Consider the following 19,024-nt stretch of genomic DNA (forward strand, 5'->3'; position numbering starts at 1 on the left):
CATCTTTCCTGTTTTGGGTTTCTTCAAGAAGAATGCTATACTTCTCTTTCTCTGTTTCTAATTCCATCAGGGTCTTGTCCAGTTTTTCTCTTTCGACGTTGGCCGTTACCAGTGCACTCTTCATATCCTCACTTTCTTTCTGCAGAGTCTCCTTTATCTCATCAAAAGCTGTTCTTTCATTCTCCAACTTTTGTTTTTCAAACTTAATCTCATCATATTCTACTTGTAAGTTGCTTTTCATTTCTTCTAACTCCTTCATCAAATGATCTGTAATGTACTTTTCATTTTCCACATCTTTCTTCTCAATTTGTATTTCATTCATCAACTGATCAAGTTCCTCTCTCTCCTGCTTCATTCTCTCTCTGATGTTGTCTTCCATTTGATGACGTTGAGTTTCCAGGTCTCTTCTCATGTTTTCCAGATCATCTCTTTCCTCCATCATCTTCCTCATACTGTCCTCTACAAATAGTTTTTCTTCATTTATTTCACTTGCTCTTTGGTCAAGTGAGAGTTTATCTGACATTATGTTCTTTTTGATGTCCTCCATTTCATCATTTTCTTTTTTGATTTGTTCTTTAAGAATGTCCAGTTCTTTCATCTCCAGTGTAGTTCTTGTAATTTCTTCCTCTAGTGTTTTCCTCTCTTCATCTACTGCTATCTTGTCCACGTTCACCCTTTCTTTATGTTGTGTAATCTGCAGTTCCAGCTCTTCACCTCTCTTCTGTAACTCCAGCCATTTTATTTCAGTGTCATGTTTCTCCTTCTCAAGAACACTTTTCTTTGTTTCTAAGTCTTTGTTTTGTTTTGCTATTTCAGAAGCCATCTCTTCCAGTTCATCTTTCCTGTTTTGGGTTTCTTCAAGAAGAATGCTATACTTCTCTTTCTCTGTTTCTAATTCCATCAGGGTCTTGTCCAGTTTTTCTCTGTCAGTTGAGGCCTCCTCCAAAGCATTTCTCATGTCTTCAATTTCTCTCTGTACAGCAGCATGTGATTGTTCTAAAGCCTTTCTCTCATTCTTCATATTTTGTTTTTCAAGCGCAATCTCATCATATTCTACCTGTAAGTTACTTTTCATTTCGTCTAACTCCTTCTTCAAATGATCTGTAATGTACTTTTCATTTTCCACATCTTTCTTCTCAATTTGTATTTCATTCATCAACTGATCAAGTTCCTCTCTCTCCTGCTTCATTCTCTCTCTGATGTTGTCTTCCATTTGATGACGTTGAGCTTCCAGTTCCCTTCTCATGTTTTCCAGATCATTTCTTTCTTCAATTGTCTTCCTCAGACTTGCCTCCAGAATTTCATTTTGTTCATTTATTTCTGATTCTTTTTGGCGAAGCAAAACTTCAGCAGTGAGCATTTTGTTTTTAATTTGTTTGATCTCATCCTTTTCTTGTTGTATTTGTTCTTTTAGGACGTATAAGTCTTTCATCTTCTTATGAAGCTCATTCTTTTCTTTTTCAGTTGTTTGTTTCTGTCTTGTTATTTCTGTCATTTCCTCTTTTAGTGCTTTCCTCTCTTTTTCTACTGCCATCTGGTCCATGTTCACCCTTTCGTTATGTTGTGTAATGTGGATTTCTAACTCTTCACCTCTCTTCTGTAACTCCAGCAATTTATTTTCAGTGTCATGTTTCTCTTTCTGAACAAGAGCTTTCTGTGTCTCTATATCTTGGTTTTGCTTTTCTATTTCAGCAGCCATCTTCTCTACTTCATCTTTCCTGTTTTGGGTTTCTTCAAGAAGAATGTTATACTTCTCTTTGTCTGTTTCTAATTCCATCAGGGTCTTGTCCAGTATTTCTTTTTCCACTTTGGCCGTTACCAGTGCACTCTTCATATCCTCACATTCTTTCTGCAGAGTCTCCTTTATCTCATCAAAAGCTGTTCTTTCATTCTCCAACTTTTGTTTTTCAAACTTAATCTCATCATATTCTACTTGTAAGTTGCTTTTCATTTCTTCTAACTCCTTCATCAAATGATCTGTAATGTACATTTTGTTTTCCACAGCTTTCTTCTCCATCTGTATTTCATTCATCAACTGATCAAGTTCCTCTCTCTCCTGCTTCATTCTCTCTCTGATGTTGTCTTCCATTTGATGACGTTGAGTTTCCAGTTCCCTTCTCATGTTTTCCAGATCATTTCTTTCCTCCATGGTCTTCCTCAAACTGGCCTCCAGAATTTCCTTTCGTTCATTTATTTCAGATTGTTTTTGACGAAGCAAAACTTCAGAAGTAAGCATCTTGTTTTTGACTTCTTCTAGTTCATTTTTTCCTTGCTGTATTTGTTCTTTCAGAATTTCGAGTTCATTCCTCTCCTTCAGCATGTGATCTCTTTCCTTTTCTGTCTCTTGTTTCTGTCTTGTGATTTCCATCATTTCTTTTACTAGTGCTTCCCTCTGTTCATCCATTTCCATCTTGTCCATGTTCACCCTTTCTTTATGTTGTGTAATCTGCAGTTCCAGCTCTTCACCTCTCTTCTGTAACTCCAGCCATTTTATTTCAGTGTCATGTTTCTCCTTCTCAAGAACACTTTTCTTTGTTTCTAAGTCTTTGTTTTGTTTTGCTATTTCAGAAGCCATCTCTTCCAGTTCATCTTTCCTGTTTTGGGTTTCTTCAAGAAGAATGTTATACTTCTCTTTGTCTGTTTCTAATTCCATCAGGGTCTTGTCCAGTTTTTCTCTGTCAGTTGAGGCCTTCTCCAAAGCATTTCTAATGTCTTCAATTTCTCTCTGTACAGCAGCATGTGATTGTTCTAAAGCCTTTCTCTCATTCTTCATCTTTTGTTTTTCAAGCGCAATCTCATCATATTCTACCTGTAAGTTGTTTTTCATGTCTTCTAACTCCTTCTTCAAATTATCTGTAATGTACTTTTCATTTTCCACATCTTTCTTCTGCATCTGAATTTCATTCATCAACTGATCAAGTTCCTCTCTCTCCTGCTTCATTCTCTCTCTGTTGTCTTCCATTTGATGACGTCGAGCTTCCAGTTGCCTTTTCATGTTTTCCAGATAATTTCTTTCCTCCATCATCTTCCTCATACTGTCCTCTACAAATAGTTTTTCTTCATTTATTTCACTTGCTCTTTGGTCAAGTGAGAGTTTATCTGTCATTATCTTCTTTTTGATGTCCTCCATTTCATCATTTTCTTTTTTGATTTGTTCTTTAAGAACGTCCAGTTCTTTCATCTCCAGTGTAGTTCTTGTCATTTCTTCCTCTAGTGTTTTCCTCTCTTCATCTACTGCTATCTTGTCCATGTTCACCCTTTCTTCATGTTGTGTTATCTGAAGGTCCAGCTCTTCACCTCTCTTCTGTAACTCCAGCCATTTTATTTCAGTGTCATGTTTCTCCTTCTCAAGAACACTTTTCTTTGTTTCTAAGTCTTTGTTTTGTTTTGCTGTTTCAGAAGCCATCTCTTCCAGTTCATCTTTCCTGTTTTGGGTTTCTTCAAGAAGAATATAATACTTCTCTTTGTCTGTTTCTAATTCCATCAGGGTCTTGTCCAGTTTTTCTCTGTCAGTTGAGGCCTCCTCCAAAGCATTTCTCATGTCTTCAATTTCTCTCTGTACAGCAGCATGTGATTGTTCTAAAGCCTTTCTCTCATTCTTCATATTTTGTTTTTCAAGCACAATCTCATCATATTCTACCTGTAAGTTACTTTTCATTTCGTCTAACTCCTTCTTCAAATGATCTGTAATGTACTTTTCATTTTCCACAGCTTTCTTCTCAATTTGTATTTCATTCATCAACTGATCAAGTTCCTCTCTCTCCTGCTTCATTCTCTCTCTGATGTTGTCTTCCATTTGATGACGTTGAGCTTCCAGTTCCCTTCTCATGTTTTCCAGATCATTTCTTTCTTCCATTGTCTTCCTCAGACTTGCCTCCAGAATTTCATTTTGTTCATTTATTTCTGATTCTTTTTGGCGAAGCAAAACTTCAGCAGTGAGCATTTTGTTTTTAATTTGTTTGATCTCATCCTTTTCTTGTTGTATTTGTTCTTTTAGGACGTATAAGTCTTTCATCTTCTTATGAAGCTCATTCTTTTCTTTTTCAGTTGTTTGTTTCTGTCTTGTTATTTCTGTCATTTCCTCTTTTAGTGCTTTCCTCTCTTTTTCTACTGCCATCTGGTCCATGTTCACCCTTTCGTTATGTTGTGTAATGTGGATTTCTAACTCTTCACCTCTCTTCTGTAACTCCAGCAATTTATTTTCAGTGTCATGTTTCTCTTTCTCAACAAGAGCTTTCTGTGTCTCTATATCTTGGTTTTGCTTTTCTATTTCAGCAGCCATCTTCTCTACTTCATCTTTCCTGTTTTGGGTTTCTTCAAGAAGAATGTTATACTTCTCTTTGTCTGTTTCTAATTCCATCAGGGTCTTGTCCAGTATTTCTTTTTCCACTTTGGCCGTTACCAGTGCACTCTTCATATCCTCACATTCTTTCTGCAGAGTCTCCTTTATCTCATCAAAAGCTGTTCTTTCATTCTCCAACTTTTGTTTTTCAAACTTAATCTCATCATATTCTACTTGTAAATTGCTTTTCATTTCTTCTAACTCCTTCATCAAATGATCTGTAATGTACATTTTGTTTTCCACAGCTTTCTTCTCCATCTGTATTTCATTCATCAACTGATCAAGTTCCTCTCTCTCCTGCTTCATTCTCTCTCTGATGTTGTCTTCCATTTGATGACGTTGAGTTTCCAGTTCCCTTCTTATGTTTTCCAGATCATTTCTTTCCTCCATGGTCTTCCTCAAACTGGCCTCCAGAATTTCCTTTCGTTCATTTATTTCAGATTGTTTTTGACGAAGCAAAACTTCAGAAGTAAGCATCTTGTTTTTGACTTCTTCTAGTTCATTTTTTCCTTGCTGTATTTGTTCTTTCAGAATTTCGAGTTCATTCCTCTCCTTCAGCATGTGATCTCTTTCCTTTTCTGTCTCTTGTTTCTGTCTTGTGATTTCCATCATTTCTTTTACTAGTGCTTCCCTCTGTTCATCCATTTCCATCTTGTCCATGTTCACCCTTTCTTTATGTTGTGTAATCTGCAGTTCCAGCTCTTCACCTCTCTTCTGTAACTCCAGCCATTTTATTTCAGTGTCATGTTTCTCCTTCTCAAGAACACTTTTCTTTGTTTCTAAGTCTTTGTTTTGTTTTGCTATTTCAGAAGCCATCTCTTCCAGTTCATCTTTCCTGTTTTGGGTTTCTTCAAGAAGAATGTTATACTTCTCTTTGTCTGTTTCTAATTCCATCAGGGTCTTGTCCAGTTTTTCTCTGTCAGTTGAGGCCTTCTCCAAAGCATTTCTAATGTCTTCAATTTCTCTCTGTACAGCAGCATGTGATTGTTCTAAAGCCTTTCTCTCATTCTTCATCTTTTGTTTTTCAAGCGCAATCTCATCATATTCTACCTGTAAGTTGTTTTTCATGTCTTCTAACTCCTTCTTCAAATGATCTGTAATGTACTTTTCATTTTCCACATCTTTCTTCTGCATCTGAATTTCATTCATCAACTGATCAAGTTCCTCTCTCTCCTGCTTCATTCTCTCTCTGTTGTCTTCCATTTGATGACGTCGAGCTTCCAGTTGCCTTTTCATGTTTTCCAGATAATTTCTTTCCTCCATCATCTTCCTCATACTGTCCTCTACAAATAGTTTTTCTTCATTTATTTCACTTGCTCTTTGGTCAAGTGAGAGTTTATCTGTCATTATCTGCTTTTTGATGTCCTCCATTTCATCATTTTCTTTTTTGATTTGTTCTTTAAGAACGTCCAGTTCTTTCATCTCCAGTGTAGTTCTTGTCATTTCTTCCTCTAGTGTTTTCCTCTCTTCATCTACTGCTATCTTGTCCATGTTCACCCTTTCTTCATGTTGTGTTATCTGCAGTTCCAGCTCTTCACCTCTCTTCTGTAACTCCAGCCATTTTATTTCAGTGTCATGTTTCTCCTTCTCAAGAACACTTTTCTTTGTTTCTAAGTCTTTGTTTTGTTTTGCTATTTCAGAAGCCATCTCTTCCAGTTCATCTTTCCTGTTTTGGGTTTCTTCAAGAAGAATGTCATACTTCTCTTTCTCTGTTTCTAATTCCATCAGGGTCTTGTCCAGTTTTTCTCTGTCAGTTGAGGCCTCCTCCAAAGCATTTCTCATGTCTTCAATTTCTCTCTGTACAGCAGCATGTGATTGTTCTAAAGCTTTTCTCTCATTCTTTATCTTTTGTTTTTCAAGTGCAATCTCATCATATTCTAACTGTAAATTGCTTTTCATTTCTTCTAACTCCTTTTTGAAATGATCTGTAATGTACTTTTCATTTTCTACATCTTTCTTCTCCATCTGTATTTCATTCATCAACTGATCAAGTTCCTCTCTCTCCTGCTTCATTCTCTCTCTGATGTCTTCCATTTGTTGACATTGAGCTTCCAGTTCCTTTCTTATACTTTCTTGATCACTTTTCTCCTCCATCATCTTCTTCAAATTGTCTTCTAGGTTTTGCTTTTCCTCATTTATTTCACTTTTTGTTTGTTCAACTAACAGTTTTTCAGTCATGATCTTCCTTTTGATGTCCTCATTTTCATCTTTTTCTTTTTGGATTTGCTCTTTAACAACATCTAATTCTTTCCATTTCTGTGTAATTGTTCTTACTTCTTCTTCTAGTGCTTTTCTCTGTTTGTCTACTGCCATTTTGTCTATAGTCATCTTTTCTTCATGCTGTGTTATTTGCTGTTCCAGCTCTTCACCTCTTTTCTGTAAATCCAGCAAAGTCTTTTTAATGCCATTCTTCTCTTGCTCAAAAACAGCTTTCTCTGTGTCCATCTCTAGAGTTTTTTGGGCCAGTTCTGATAATTTTTTTTCTAGTTCAGTCTGCTTCCTTTTAATTTCATCACTGAATGCTCTGTTGTCTTCTTTTTCTTTCTGAAGTTCCATTCTCATTTCCTTCACCTGTTCCCTGTGCTCATTTTTCTCCTTCATTAGATTCTCAATTTCTATTTTTGTCTTGCCTTTTGCAAGTTCCAGTTGTATTTTCTCATTAAACAATGTTTGCTTTTCAGTATTCATCTGCTCTTTTTCTAAATCCAGTTGGGCTTCCCTTTTGTCCAGCTCCTGTTTTAGTTTGTTCACTGCGTTCTCCATCTTGTTTATTTCTAGCTTTTCTTGTTGTATCTCATTCTTTTGATTTTCCAGGGCTTTCCTTTGATTTTTTATGTCATTCTCAGTCTTTTCTAGCTCAATCATCTCCTTGTCAATCAAGTGTTGTTTTTCTGACAGTCCTTTCTTCTGCCTGGCAATCTCATTGACTATCCTCTCTTGTTCTCTCAGTTTTATATCAGCTTCTAGAGTAAGACATTTGATTTCCTCCTTCTTGTTTATTAGTTCAACTGCCATTTCTTCTATTACTGCCTTTTCTTTTACATTAATATGCATTATGTTCTTCGCTCTGTCAGCTTCTCCCTGAAGCCAGACTCTTGTCCTCTCCTGCTCTTGTCTGACTTCATTAATATTTTGCTGTTCTATTTCAATTTCGTCCTTTAGTGTATTCAGTAATAGCTGCTGATTTTCCATTTCCAGCCTCTGAGTTTCTAATATTTTCATATTTTCATCCATTTTCTCTTTCTCCATCTGAATCTCAGCTTGTAAGCTTTCTTGTTGCTTTTTGTCCTGTTTGATTTCACTTTCCATCTGTTGCAGTACCTCTGTTTTCTGCTGTAAAACTACTTCTGCTGTCAGTATTTTTTGTTTCTCAAGCTGCAGCTCTTTTTTCTCTTGTTCCAGACTGTCTTTAATGTTTTCAATATCTTCAAGTTCCTGACTTAAGAGAATTCTGTGTGTCTCAGTCTGCTCTTTTTCCTTCTGTACAGCTTCCAAAAGATTCTGATATGCCTTCTTTTCCTTTTCTAACATTTCCTCCATTTTCAACAGTTGTTGCCTGTTTTCTTCATTTACAGACCTTTCCTTTTCCAGATCAATTTGAAGTCCCTGTTTAGTTTTTTGTATATCAGCTTGCATCTCGTCCAGCTGGCTTCTCTCTTTCATTATTGTTTTCTCCATGCATTTTGCTCCATCTTGTTGTTTTTGTAATTTTACTTGTAATGCAAGCAGTTCATTCCTCTGGAAATCCATGAGTTCCTTTTCTTTTTTAAGTTCATTCCTTTCATTCAGAATTTCTTCCTGCATCTGTTTTAGACTTTCCCTCTCCACCTCAATCTCTTTCCTCATGATTTCATTAATCTCTTTGAGATTTATGAACTTATTTTCCTGGTCTACTATTTGTCTCTCCAACTCAGTCTTTTTGAGCTGAAGATAATTCTTTTCTTTTTCATGCATAGCCCTGTCACTGTCCAATTTATTCTGCTCATGTTGCATTTCTTTGCTCAGTATATCTAAGTCTTTTTTCTTATTTGTAATTTCTGCAGTAACATTTTCAATATGATCTTTTTCCTGTTGAAGTTTTAGTGTCATGTCTTCAAGATGAGCCCTTTCTTCTTGTGCTCCCTGCATCATATTCTCAATGGTTTCACATCTAATCTGAAGCTCACTTTTGGTCTTTTCCAGTTCCATCTTCTCTTTTTCAAGGTTTTCTTTCAAGATGCTGATTTCTTTCATGTGTTCTTCCAAACTGGCTTCTTTTTGTTTAAATTCATCTCTTTCCTTGTTGGCCAGGTCCTTCATTTTTTCAGCTTCCTGTTTTTCTCTGATTATTTCACATCTTAGTTGTTCTAGATTTTCTTGTTCCCTTTGAGTACTCTCTTTAACTGTGCCCTCCATTTCATTTTTCAATCTTTCCAGTTCAGATTTCTCCTTTTCAAGTTTTCTCCATTCTTTTTCAATTGCCTCACTCTTATAACTCAAGTCTTGCTTTTGTCTATCAATTTCATCTTGAACCTGTTGTAGCCTATTTTTTTCCAAAACTGTGCCATTTCTTAATAATTCCACATCATATTTCTGCTTTTGTACTTCAGCTTTCAAACGGTCGCAGTCTTGTTTTTCAAGCCTAATGTTTTCTCTCTCTTTTTCTGCTGCTTGCTTCTGTCTTAGTACTTCAACATTCATTTGTTCAAGAGCCTCCTTCCTTTTCTCAATTTCTGCCATAAACCTTCTTTCATTTTCTGTTTCAGATTTCTGCTCTTCAAGAATTTCACTTCTCCTCCATAGCTCCAAATTAATCAGATCCAGCTCACCTTTCTTCTCTTCGATAAGGCTTTGTAACTCTTTGGCAGTTTCCCTCTGTTTATGTGTATCTCCAAGTACCAGTGCTAGGTCATTGTTACATTTCTGCAGATCTTCAGTGACTCGTGCAACTTCTTCCTTTTGCTTTTGTATTTGCAGTGCATACGTATCTTCCAGTTTTTCTGCTGAATCCTCTGCAGTTTTCCTCTTATGAAGTTGAAAGTCCTTGTCCATATGCTCCTGTTCTTTGTTTATATCCTCCTTCAGTTTTTCAAGCTCATTCTTATCCTGCTGCATTTTTGCTCTCATGTTCTCTATTTGTTGCCTCTGCTTCTCATATTCTCCTCTCAGCATTTCTGCCTCTTTCCGCTCTCTTCTAGTAGTTTCAATTTCTTCGTTCATCTTTCCAAGGTTTTCTCTTATTATTCCAATTTCTTGAATCAGCCTCTGGATCTCACTGTTCAGTTTCTCTTTTTCCTCCATCTCAGTTTTGCTCTCTTTCAACCTCTGTTCCAGCTCAATCTTCAAATTCTCTAACAGGTTTCTAATTCTCACAACCTCCAAGATCATTCTCTGTATCTGTGCACTTGTCTCCGCCTCCCCTTCTAGACCTATATCCTCCTCCATTAAGAGTTGAAATTCATCTCTTGCTCTGTAAATATCATCTCTCATTTCTTCCAGCTCCTCTGTCTTTTTTTCAATTGTCTCCTGCTCCATTTGTAACCCTTCCCTGGCCTTTTCTATCTCTGTCTTTGTCCTTTCCATCTCATCTTTCATTCTCATTATCTGTCTCATCTTCTGATTTAGCTCTTTCTTCTCCATACTTATCTCAGACCTCATCAGTTCCAGCTCTCCCATCTCACGTGTTGCTTTTTGAACCTTGTCATCCAATTCTTGTTTCTGCCTATTAATCTCTTCCATTTCCAAACTAAAAAATGTTGTTTGCTGCCTTTCATCCTCTTCCTTTGGCTTCAGGATCTCAGACATAACTTGTTTCACCACATCCTTTCCACCATTAGCGCCTGCTTCAATCTCTTCAGGTTCCATTATCTGTATTTGCAACTCAGCTTTTATTTGGGGCTGTTTCTCCATTTCACTGTCATCTGTTTCTGGGACAGAAATCAGATCTTTAACATCATCCAAGCTCAGTGCTTCCATTCCTGTCATTAGCTTTTCTGAATCTAGTATTTTAACCTCCTCACTCTCAGTTCCTTCTCTTTCCATCTTCCATGATGCCTCCTCTAAGAGGCTGTCCACGAGTTCAGATTTTATCTCTAGATCAGTCTCATCTTTTCCTAGCAATTGTTTCTGATCATATATCTTTTGTTTTTCAAGTTCTATCTCCTGTCTTTGTTTCTCCAGATCAGTTCTACTTTTATTGATCTCTTCTACCTTGTTTTCTATCTGCAATTGTGCTTTCTTTAACTCAGTTGCCTGTTGTTCAAAGTTATTATTCATTTGATGTTTTTCTGTCTCGATTTCTCTCTTTAAGACTTCAAGTTCTTCTTTCTGCTTTCTCATTGTCTTCACTTCATTATTTATTTTGTTCAAAACCACAGTAATTTCTTCAATTTCCTGAAGCAGCTTTTGCATCTCTACATTCATTTGCTGGAATTCACCTGCCTTCATTTTTGTGCTCTCCATCTTGATTACAATCTCACGACTAGTTTTCTGCACCACATATCTAGATCTTTCAATTTCTTGACTTAGCCTTAGTAATTCAGCGTTTATCTGCTCTTTTCCCTCTAACTCTTCGTCTTCCTCCTCCTTGCTGAGCTGAAATTCTTGTCTGGCTTCCTGCAAATCTGCTTTTAATTGTTCCAACTCATGCTTTTCCATATTGACCATGTCTCTTTCCTTTTGCAGTTTTTCTCTGGCACTTTCAATCTCTGCCCTCATTTTCTCCACTTCATCTTGCTTTCGTGTTGCCTGTCTTATCTTCTGATCAAGTTCTTTCTTGCTACTGTCAATTTCAATCTTCATAAAAATCATTTCTCCCATCTCACGTTTTGTTTTTTGCATTTTGTCTTCAAGTTCTTTTTTCTGTTTCCCTATTTCATTTTGCACACGAGCAAGCTCTTCCATCTCCAGTTTTATTTCTTGTTCTTTGGAGTCAAGACCTGCTTTTTCTTTCTCAAGATTTTGTTTTTCTCTTGATATATTAACTTTCATCAGATCAAGAGCATATTCTGCTTTCTCCAGTTCTGTATTTTTAGCCATAACATATTCTCTTTCTCTAACAAGGGTTTCTTTTTCGTTTTCAAGTACAGTCTTCTCAGACAGTATTTCTTTTCTCTGCTCTTCCATCTCAATATTCAACATATCCAGTTCCTCTTCCTTCTTTCTGTTGACTGCCTCAAGACTGCTTAGTTTGTCCATTTTATTCTGGAGATCTGCTTCCATTTCTTCTAATTGCTTTTTTTCATGGTCTGTGGCTAGCTTTAGCTTCTCAAAAACAACAGTATCTCTTGCAAGTGCAGTGGCCATCTTTTGCATCTCATTTTTCTCATACTTAATTGCTTCTTTAGCATCTAACAGCTCTATCTTCAGAAGCTTATTTTCTTCCTTGCTCTTAAGAGCATCACTCAGACATCGGTCTACTTTCTGTTTCTGTTCCAGTATTTCAGCTCTGTCTTTGTCAAGGTTGTGCTTCTCCGTTCTGATGAACTCCAAATCATCATCTAATTCTTTCTGCCTCTGATCAATTTCACTGCGTACCTTCTGGAGATTATCCAGTTCTTTCAAAACAGTATTTCTTGAATTATCAATTTCCCTTTGTTGTTTCTGAATCTCAGATTCCCATCTTTCCAGTTCATTTTGCCTGAGGCATATATTACCTTTTTCATTTTCAATATCGCTTAATTGTCTAGAGATGTTTAGATTCATCACTTCAATAGTGTGTTTCTCTTTCTGTATCCCGGCCAGAGTCACCTCAATCTTTTGTCTTTCTGCAGTGATGTCTTCCTTGTCTTTGTCCAATTTTTGTTTTAATTGTTCTAGCAAATCGTTATCAGACTGAATTGCTTGTCTTTGTTCTTCAATGTCATTTTGCATCCCAATGAGAATGTCTTTCGTATTTCTATTTTCTTCTGTGAACTGATTAATTTGGTCTCTCTGTTTCTGAACCTGCACTACCATTTCAGACACATTCTCTTTTTCTTTCTTTGTTTCTTGCTTTAGCTTTTCAGTGTCCGCTAACTCTCGTTGCAGGTCAGCTTTTACTTTCCTTATGTCATCCAACTGCCTATCAAGTTCCAATTTCTTTTGTTCAGCATCAGTTATAAGGTTCTGCAATATTTTGTTGCTGTTATCAATGAGTTCCTTTTCATCAAGCAGTTCTTTCTTCTGTTGCTCAAAATTTTCTCTTTCCATTTTTATTGCATTTTGCAGATTGTTCTCCATTTTCTGATTCTGCTCAATTATTTCATGCCTTTCTTTCTCAAAATGCTTCTTCTCATCATGCAGAACACTTCTTTCCATTCTGATAGACTCCATCATATCATTCACTTCTTGAAGTTGCTGATTCAAATCACTTTGCTCCTGTTCTAACTTGTTCTTCTCCATTAAGACAATATTCTTCATGTCATCTACTTCTTTAAGCTTTTTCTGAATTTCAGTTCCCATTTCACTTTCCATGAGCTGTTTTTGTTTCTCCAGATCTTCTCTGGCTTTCACCATCTCAGTCATTTTCTCCATCAGTTCTTGTTTTACCATTTCAGCTGTAGCCTTTTCAAATTCAAATGATTGTTTCTGCTTTTCCAGTTGTTCTCTTTCTTTTTGAAGTTGAGCTGCTGACTCTTCAATCTTCTGTTTATCATTCTCTAACTGTTGCTGTAACTTCTTACTATCCTGACCTTCACTCTGCAAATCAGCCTTCAACGTCTGCAACAGTTCATTCTCATCTGAATTAATCTTTCTCTGCATTTTGATATCTTCTAACTCTCTATGTATGTTGGCTTTGCTCAACTCAATATCTTGTTTATCTTTAAGCAGTGTCTGTCTGGTTTCTAAAACAAGTTCAGTTTCAGCAAGTAGATCCTTCTTTAGTTGCTCCACATGTTGTAACTCAATTTTAAGTGTAGCTTTCAGACTGCTCTCCATGCTTTGTCTGTGTTCAAATAGTTCAGCTCTTTCTTTTTCAACATTGCTCATTTCATTCTTGGTAAACTCCATTAAATCATCCACCTCATTCTGGAGCTGGTCCAAGTAAGCCTGTCTCTGTTCAAGCTGATTCATTTCTAGCTTGATGGTATCTTTCAGGTCTTCCATCTCTTTCTGTTGTGTGAGGGCCTCTGCCTGGAGTTTCACAAGTTCATCTTCTCTGTCTGATATTTTCTTCCTTTCAGTTTCAGTATCTACAAGCTGTTGGGAGATGGTTTCCTGCATGTGTTTAAGAGACATTTTCTCTTTTTGTATCTCTGCAAGTGCAACAGCATTGTTTTCCTTTTGTTCAGAGATTTGATTCTCTAAATCTTCCTTGTATTTTGCCACCTGCAATTTACTCTTCTCCAAGTCTCTCTTTTCATTTTCAAGCAAACACTTTTCTAACTCAGTTGTATTCCTCTGCTTTTCAAGGTCCACTTGCATTGCATCTAGAATCTCCTTCTTCCTTTCAGTCTCCTCAGCAAGGTGATCAATACTCTTTCTCTCATTTTGAAGTTGAACTGCAAATTCTTCCAATCTTTCTTTGTCTTCTTGTGCCTCTTGCTGTAAAACTTCAGTTCTCTTAGCTTCTTTTTGGACGTTTGTTTTCATTTCCTCTAACATTTTCCTCTCGTTCTCAAGAGTTTGGTGCTGAAGTCTGATATGGTCTAACTCTCTGTCAACCTCAGTTTTCTTTGCTTCCACGTCATCTATACACTTCTTTAACCATTCTCTGTTCTTTTCAATTCTCTCCTGTTCAGAAAGCAGCTCTTTCCTCAAACAATTCACATGCTCAGTTTCTTTCTGCAGTCTATTCTCTATTTGTTGTATTTCTTCCATTTTTTCGGTCTTTTCTCTGTCAAAAGCCATTTTCTCCTTTTCTGTGAATGCCTTCATGTCATTTAGTTCTTTCTGTAGCTCATCACTCTTCACTCGCCTCTCCTCTAACTGGCTCTTCTCCGTCATAATCATGTCCTTCAGGATATCCATTTCTTGTTGTTGCTGCTGTGTTTCTTCTGTCAGCTTTTTCAGTTCATTCTCTCTGTGCTGTATATTTTTTTTTTCATTTTCAATACTGGTCATTTGTTGTGAGAAGTTGATCTTGAACTGCTCAAGATTATCTCTTTCTTGATGTAGTTTACGCAAGGCCATCTCATTCCTTTCCATTTGTTCATTAAGCTCTTCTTTAACTCTTGCTAAATCATTCATTACTTTCTCCAAGTCTGACTTTTCCTGTAGAAGTAGTTCCTTGTCTAGTTCCACTGCTTGGCTCTGTTGTTCTATCTCTTGACTTGTACTATCTAGGACTTCTTTCCTTCTTCTAGCATCCTCCACAACAGCCTCAAAATGATCCCTCTCTTTTTGAAGTTGTGCAGCCATGTCCTCAATGGCCTCCTTTTGTTCCTGTGTTTCTCGCTTCATACTTTCAAAGTCCTCGAGTTGTTTCTGCAGATCTGCCTTTTTTTCTTCCACGAGTTCCTTCTCACGCTCAATCGTTTGTTTCTGGTTTTCTATTACATTCTTTTCACTGATTATTTGTTTTCTTAGAAGCTCCATATTTGCTCTTTCCTTGTGCATTTCATCTTTTTCTCTCATTATTTCTGCTTTTTCTCTCTGAAGGTAGGTTTTCTCATCTTGAAGTTCACTAAGACGTGTGTGTATTTCTTTTTCCTGTACATCAATTTCAGCCTTCCTCTGTTCAAGCAGATTACGTTCAATACTAATATTGTTTTTGAAGACATCCATGTCTTTTTGCTTGCTTTTAATCTCTTCCTTTTCCTTATCAATGCTCTCTATATCAGACTCAAGAGCTTTCCTTTGCTTTTCTAACTCCGTGATCAAATTGTTTAGCTCTTCTTTTGTCTTTTTGTTTTCATCAGCAATTCTGTCAACAATGCCTCTTTCACTTTGAATTTGTGCATTCATTCCCTCCATCTTCCTTCTCTCCTTCTGTGTGTCTAGCCTCATGTTCTCAATGTTCTCAGCTTCTCTGACTAGCGCCTCCTTCATCTTCTCCAGCCTGTTTTTGTCCTCCTCCAGGATTTCTCTCTTATGTTTAATGTCCTCTGACTCTCTGGTTAGTCTGGCCTTGTGTTCTTCTACTTCACCCATGTCTCTGTCTAACAACACATTCTTCTTTTCCATGATGTCTTTTTCATCAAGTAACTTTCTCTTCAGGAGCTCCACACTGTCCATCTCCCTCTTCAGTGCATTCCTCAAGTTAATCTCCATTTCTTCTTTCTCTTCAAGTAGTTCAGACCTTTCTCTCTCAATCTTTATCTTCTCAGTCTCAACAGATTTCCACATTTCTTCCACTACTTTCTTTTCTTTATTCAGTTCCTCCCACTCCTGTATTAGTTGTGCCTTTTCAGACTTGATGGTGACATCCATTTCTCTTTGTTGTTTGGTAATCTCTACTTGAATCTGGTCCAGCTCATCATTTCTGAGTCTCAGTTGCTCCTTTTCATTTTCAATATTGCTGGCTTGGCTTGAAATGTAAACGCTCATCTGCTCCAGTTTCTCTCTCTGGTTTTGTAGGTCTAACAGTGTCATTTTATTTTGTTCTTCGTGTTCAGTGATTTCTTTTTCTAGACTTTCTCTGGCTTTTTCAAGCTCTGTCTTAGAGTCCTCGTGATCAAGGATTTCCATTTTGAACTTGTCTTTCTCAGATTTCAGTGTCTCCTTCTCTTTTTCAAATTCCACATACATTTTTTCCAGCTCTTCCATTTTCCTCTTTGCTTCCTCGGCCAGATTTGCAGCATCATTTCTTTCTCTCTCAAGTTGTGCAGCCATCTCTTCTACTCTCTGTCTTTCTTTCAGTGTTTCTTGGTTAAGTTTCTCAATCTTTTCAGCTTCACTCTGCCGCTCAGCTTTCATCTGTTCTCTCTCTCTAATCACTTCTCCCTTTTCTCTCTCAGTGGTGGACTTTTCATCCTGGAACTGATGGAGAATATTATTCATTTCTGCCTGGAGCTGCACAAGTTCATCTTCTCTGTCTGATATTTTCTTCCTTTCAGTTTCAGTATCTACAAGCTGTTGGGAGATGGTTTCCTGCATGTGTTTAAGAGACATTTTCTCTTTTTGAATCTCTGCAAGTGCAACAGCATTGTTTTCCTTTTGTTCAGAGATTTGATTCTCTAAATCTTCCTTGGATTTTGCCACCTGCCATTTACTCTTCTCCAAGTCTCTCTTTTCATTTTCAAGCAAATGCTTTTCTAACTCATTTGTTTTCCTCTGCTTTTCAAGGTCAACTTGCATTGCATCTAGAATCTCCTTCTTCCTTTCAGTCTCCTCAGCAAGGTGATCAATACTCTTTCTCTCATTTTGAAGTTGAACTGCAAATTCTTCCAATCTTTCTTTGTCTTCTTGTGCCTCTTGCTGTAAAACTTCAATTCTCTTAGCTTCTTTTTGGACGTTTGTTTTCATTTCCTCTAACATTTTCCTCTCGCTCTCAAGAGTTTGGTGCTGAAGTCTGATATGGTCTAACTCTCTGTCAACCTCAGTTTTCTTTGCTTCCACGTCATCTATAGACTTCTTTAACATTTCTCTGTCGTTTTCAATTATCTCCTGTTCAGAAAGCAGCTCTTTCCTCAAACAATTCACATGCTCAGTTTCTTTCTGCAGTCTATTCTCCATTTGTTGTATTTCTTCCATTTTATCAGTTCTTTCTCTGTCAAAAGCCATTTTCTCCTTCTCTGTGAATGTCTTCATGTCATTTAGTTCTTTCTGTTGCTCATCAATCTTCACTCGCCTCTCCTCTAACTGGCTCTTCTCCGTCATAATCATGTCCTTCAGGATATCCATTTCCTGTTGTTGCTGCTGTGTTTCTTCTGTCAGCTTTTTCAGTTCATTCTCTCTGTGCTGTATATTTTTTCTTTCATTTTCAATACTGGTCATTTGTTGTGAGAAGTTGATCTTGAACTGCTCAAGATTATCTCTTTCTTGATGTAGTTTACACAAGGCCATCTCATTCCTTTCCATTTGTTCATTAAGCTCTTCTTTAACTCTTGCTAAATCATTCATTACTTTCTCCAAGTCTGACTTTTCCTGTAGAAGTAGTTCCTTGTCTAGTTCCACTGCTTGGCTCTGTTGTTCTATCTTTTGACTTGTACTATCTAGGATATCTTTCCTTCTTCTAGCATCCTCCACAACAGCCTCAAAATGATCCCTTTCTTTTTGAAGTTGTGCAGCCATGTCCTCAATGGCCTCCTTTTGTTCCTGTGTTTCTCGCTTCATACTTTCAAAGTCCTCGAGTTGTTTCTGCAGATCTGCCTTTTTTTCTTCCACGAGTTCCTTCTCACGCTCAATCGTTTGTTTCTGGTTTTCTATTACATTCTTTTCACTGATTATTTGTTTTCTTAGAAGCTCCATATTTGCTCTTTCCTTGTGCATTTCATCTTTTTCTCTCATTATTTCTGCTTTTTCTCTCTGAAGGTAGGTTTTCTCATCTTGAAGTTCACTAAGACGTGTGTGTATTTCTTTTTCCTGTACATCAATTTCAGCCTTCCTCTGTTCAAGCAGATTACGTTCAATACTAATACTGTTTTTGAAGATATCCATGTCTTTTTGCTTGCTTTTAATCTCTTCCTTTTCCTTATCAATGCTCTCTTTATCAGACTCAAGAGCTTTCCTTTGCTTTTCTAACTCCGTGATCAAATTGTTTAGCTCTTCTTTTGTCTTTTTGTTTTCATCAGCATTTCTGTCAACAATGCCTCTTTCACTTTGAATTTGTGCATTCATTTCCTCCATCTTCCTTCTCTCCTTCTGTGTGTCTAGCCTCATGTTCTCAATGTTCTCAGCTTCTCTGACTAGCGCCTCCTTCATCTTCTCCAGCCTGTTTTTGTCCTCCTCCAGGATTTCTCTCTTATGTTTAATGTCCTCTGACTCTCTGGTCAGTCTGGCCTTGTGTTCTTCTACTTCACCCATGTCTCTGTCTAACAACACATTCTTCTTTTCCATGATGTCTTTTTCATCAAGTAACTTTCTCTTCAGGAGCTCCACACTGTCCATCTCCCTCTTCAGTGCATTCCTCAAGTTAATCTCCATTTCTTCTTTCTCTTCAAGTAGTTCAGACCTTTCTCTCTCAATCTTTATCTTCTCAGTCTCAACAGATTTCCACATTTCTTCCACTACTTTCTTTTCTTTATTTAGTTCTTCCCACTCCTGTATTAGTTGTGCCTTTTCAGTCTTGATGGTGACATCCATTTCTCTTTGTTGTTTGGTAATCTCTACTTGAATCTGGTCCAGCTCATCATTTCTGAGTCTCAGTTGCTCCTTTTCGTTTTCAATATTGTTGGCTTGGCTTGAAATGTAAACGCTCATCTGCTCCAGTTTCTCTCTCTGGTTTTGTAGGTCTAACAGTGTCCTTTTATTTTGTTCTTCGTGTTCAGTGATTTCTTTTTCTAGACTTTCTCTGGCTTTTTCAAGCTCTGTCTTAGAGTCTTCATGATCAAGGATTTCCATTTTGAACTTGTCTTTCTCAGATTTCAGTGTCTCCTTCTCTTTTTCAAATTCCACATACATTTTTTCCAGCTCTTCCATTTTCCTCTTTGCTTCCTCAGCCAGATTTGCAGCATCATTTCTTTCTCTCTCAAGCTGTGCAGTCATCTCTTCTACTCTCTGTCTTTCTTTCAGTGTTTTTTGGTTAAGTTTCTCAATCTTTTCAGCTTCACTCTGCCGCTCAGCTTTCATCTGTTCTCTCTCTCTAATCACTTCTCCCTTTTCTCTCTCAGTGGTGGACTT

At 37.2% G+C, this 19,024-nt stretch overlaps 2 protein-coding genes across 2 annotated transcripts; both read right to left on the bottom strand.

The window, feature by feature from the left end:
* Nucleotide 1: 1 nt before the first annotated feature.
* LOC136700211 (golgin subfamily B member 1-like) lies at nt 2–17,314 on the bottom strand (the record flags this gene model as incomplete). Its single annotated transcript, XM_066675492.1, has 1 exon — nt 2–17,314. A coding segment is annotated over exon 1 (17,304 nt), but the record flags the coding sequence as incomplete, so codon positions are not given.
* A 3-nt stretch (nt 17,315–17,317) lies between these two features.
* On the bottom strand, nt 17,318–19,021 carry LOC136699230 (golgin subfamily A member 6-like protein 25; the record flags this gene model as incomplete). Its single annotated transcript, XM_066673768.1, has 1 exon — nt 17,318–19,021. A coding segment is annotated over exon 1 (1,656 nt), but the record flags the coding sequence as incomplete, so codon positions are not given.
* Between the last annotated feature and the right edge of the window lie 3 nt (nt 19,022–19,024).

Source organism: Hoplias malabaricus, chromosome 6 (assembly GCF_029633855.1).
Source record: "Hoplias malabaricus isolate fHopMal1 chromosome 6, fHopMal1.hap1, whole genome shotgun sequence".
Lineage (NCBI taxonomy): Eukaryota > Metazoa > Chordata > Actinopteri > Characiformes > Erythrinidae > Hoplias > Hoplias malabaricus.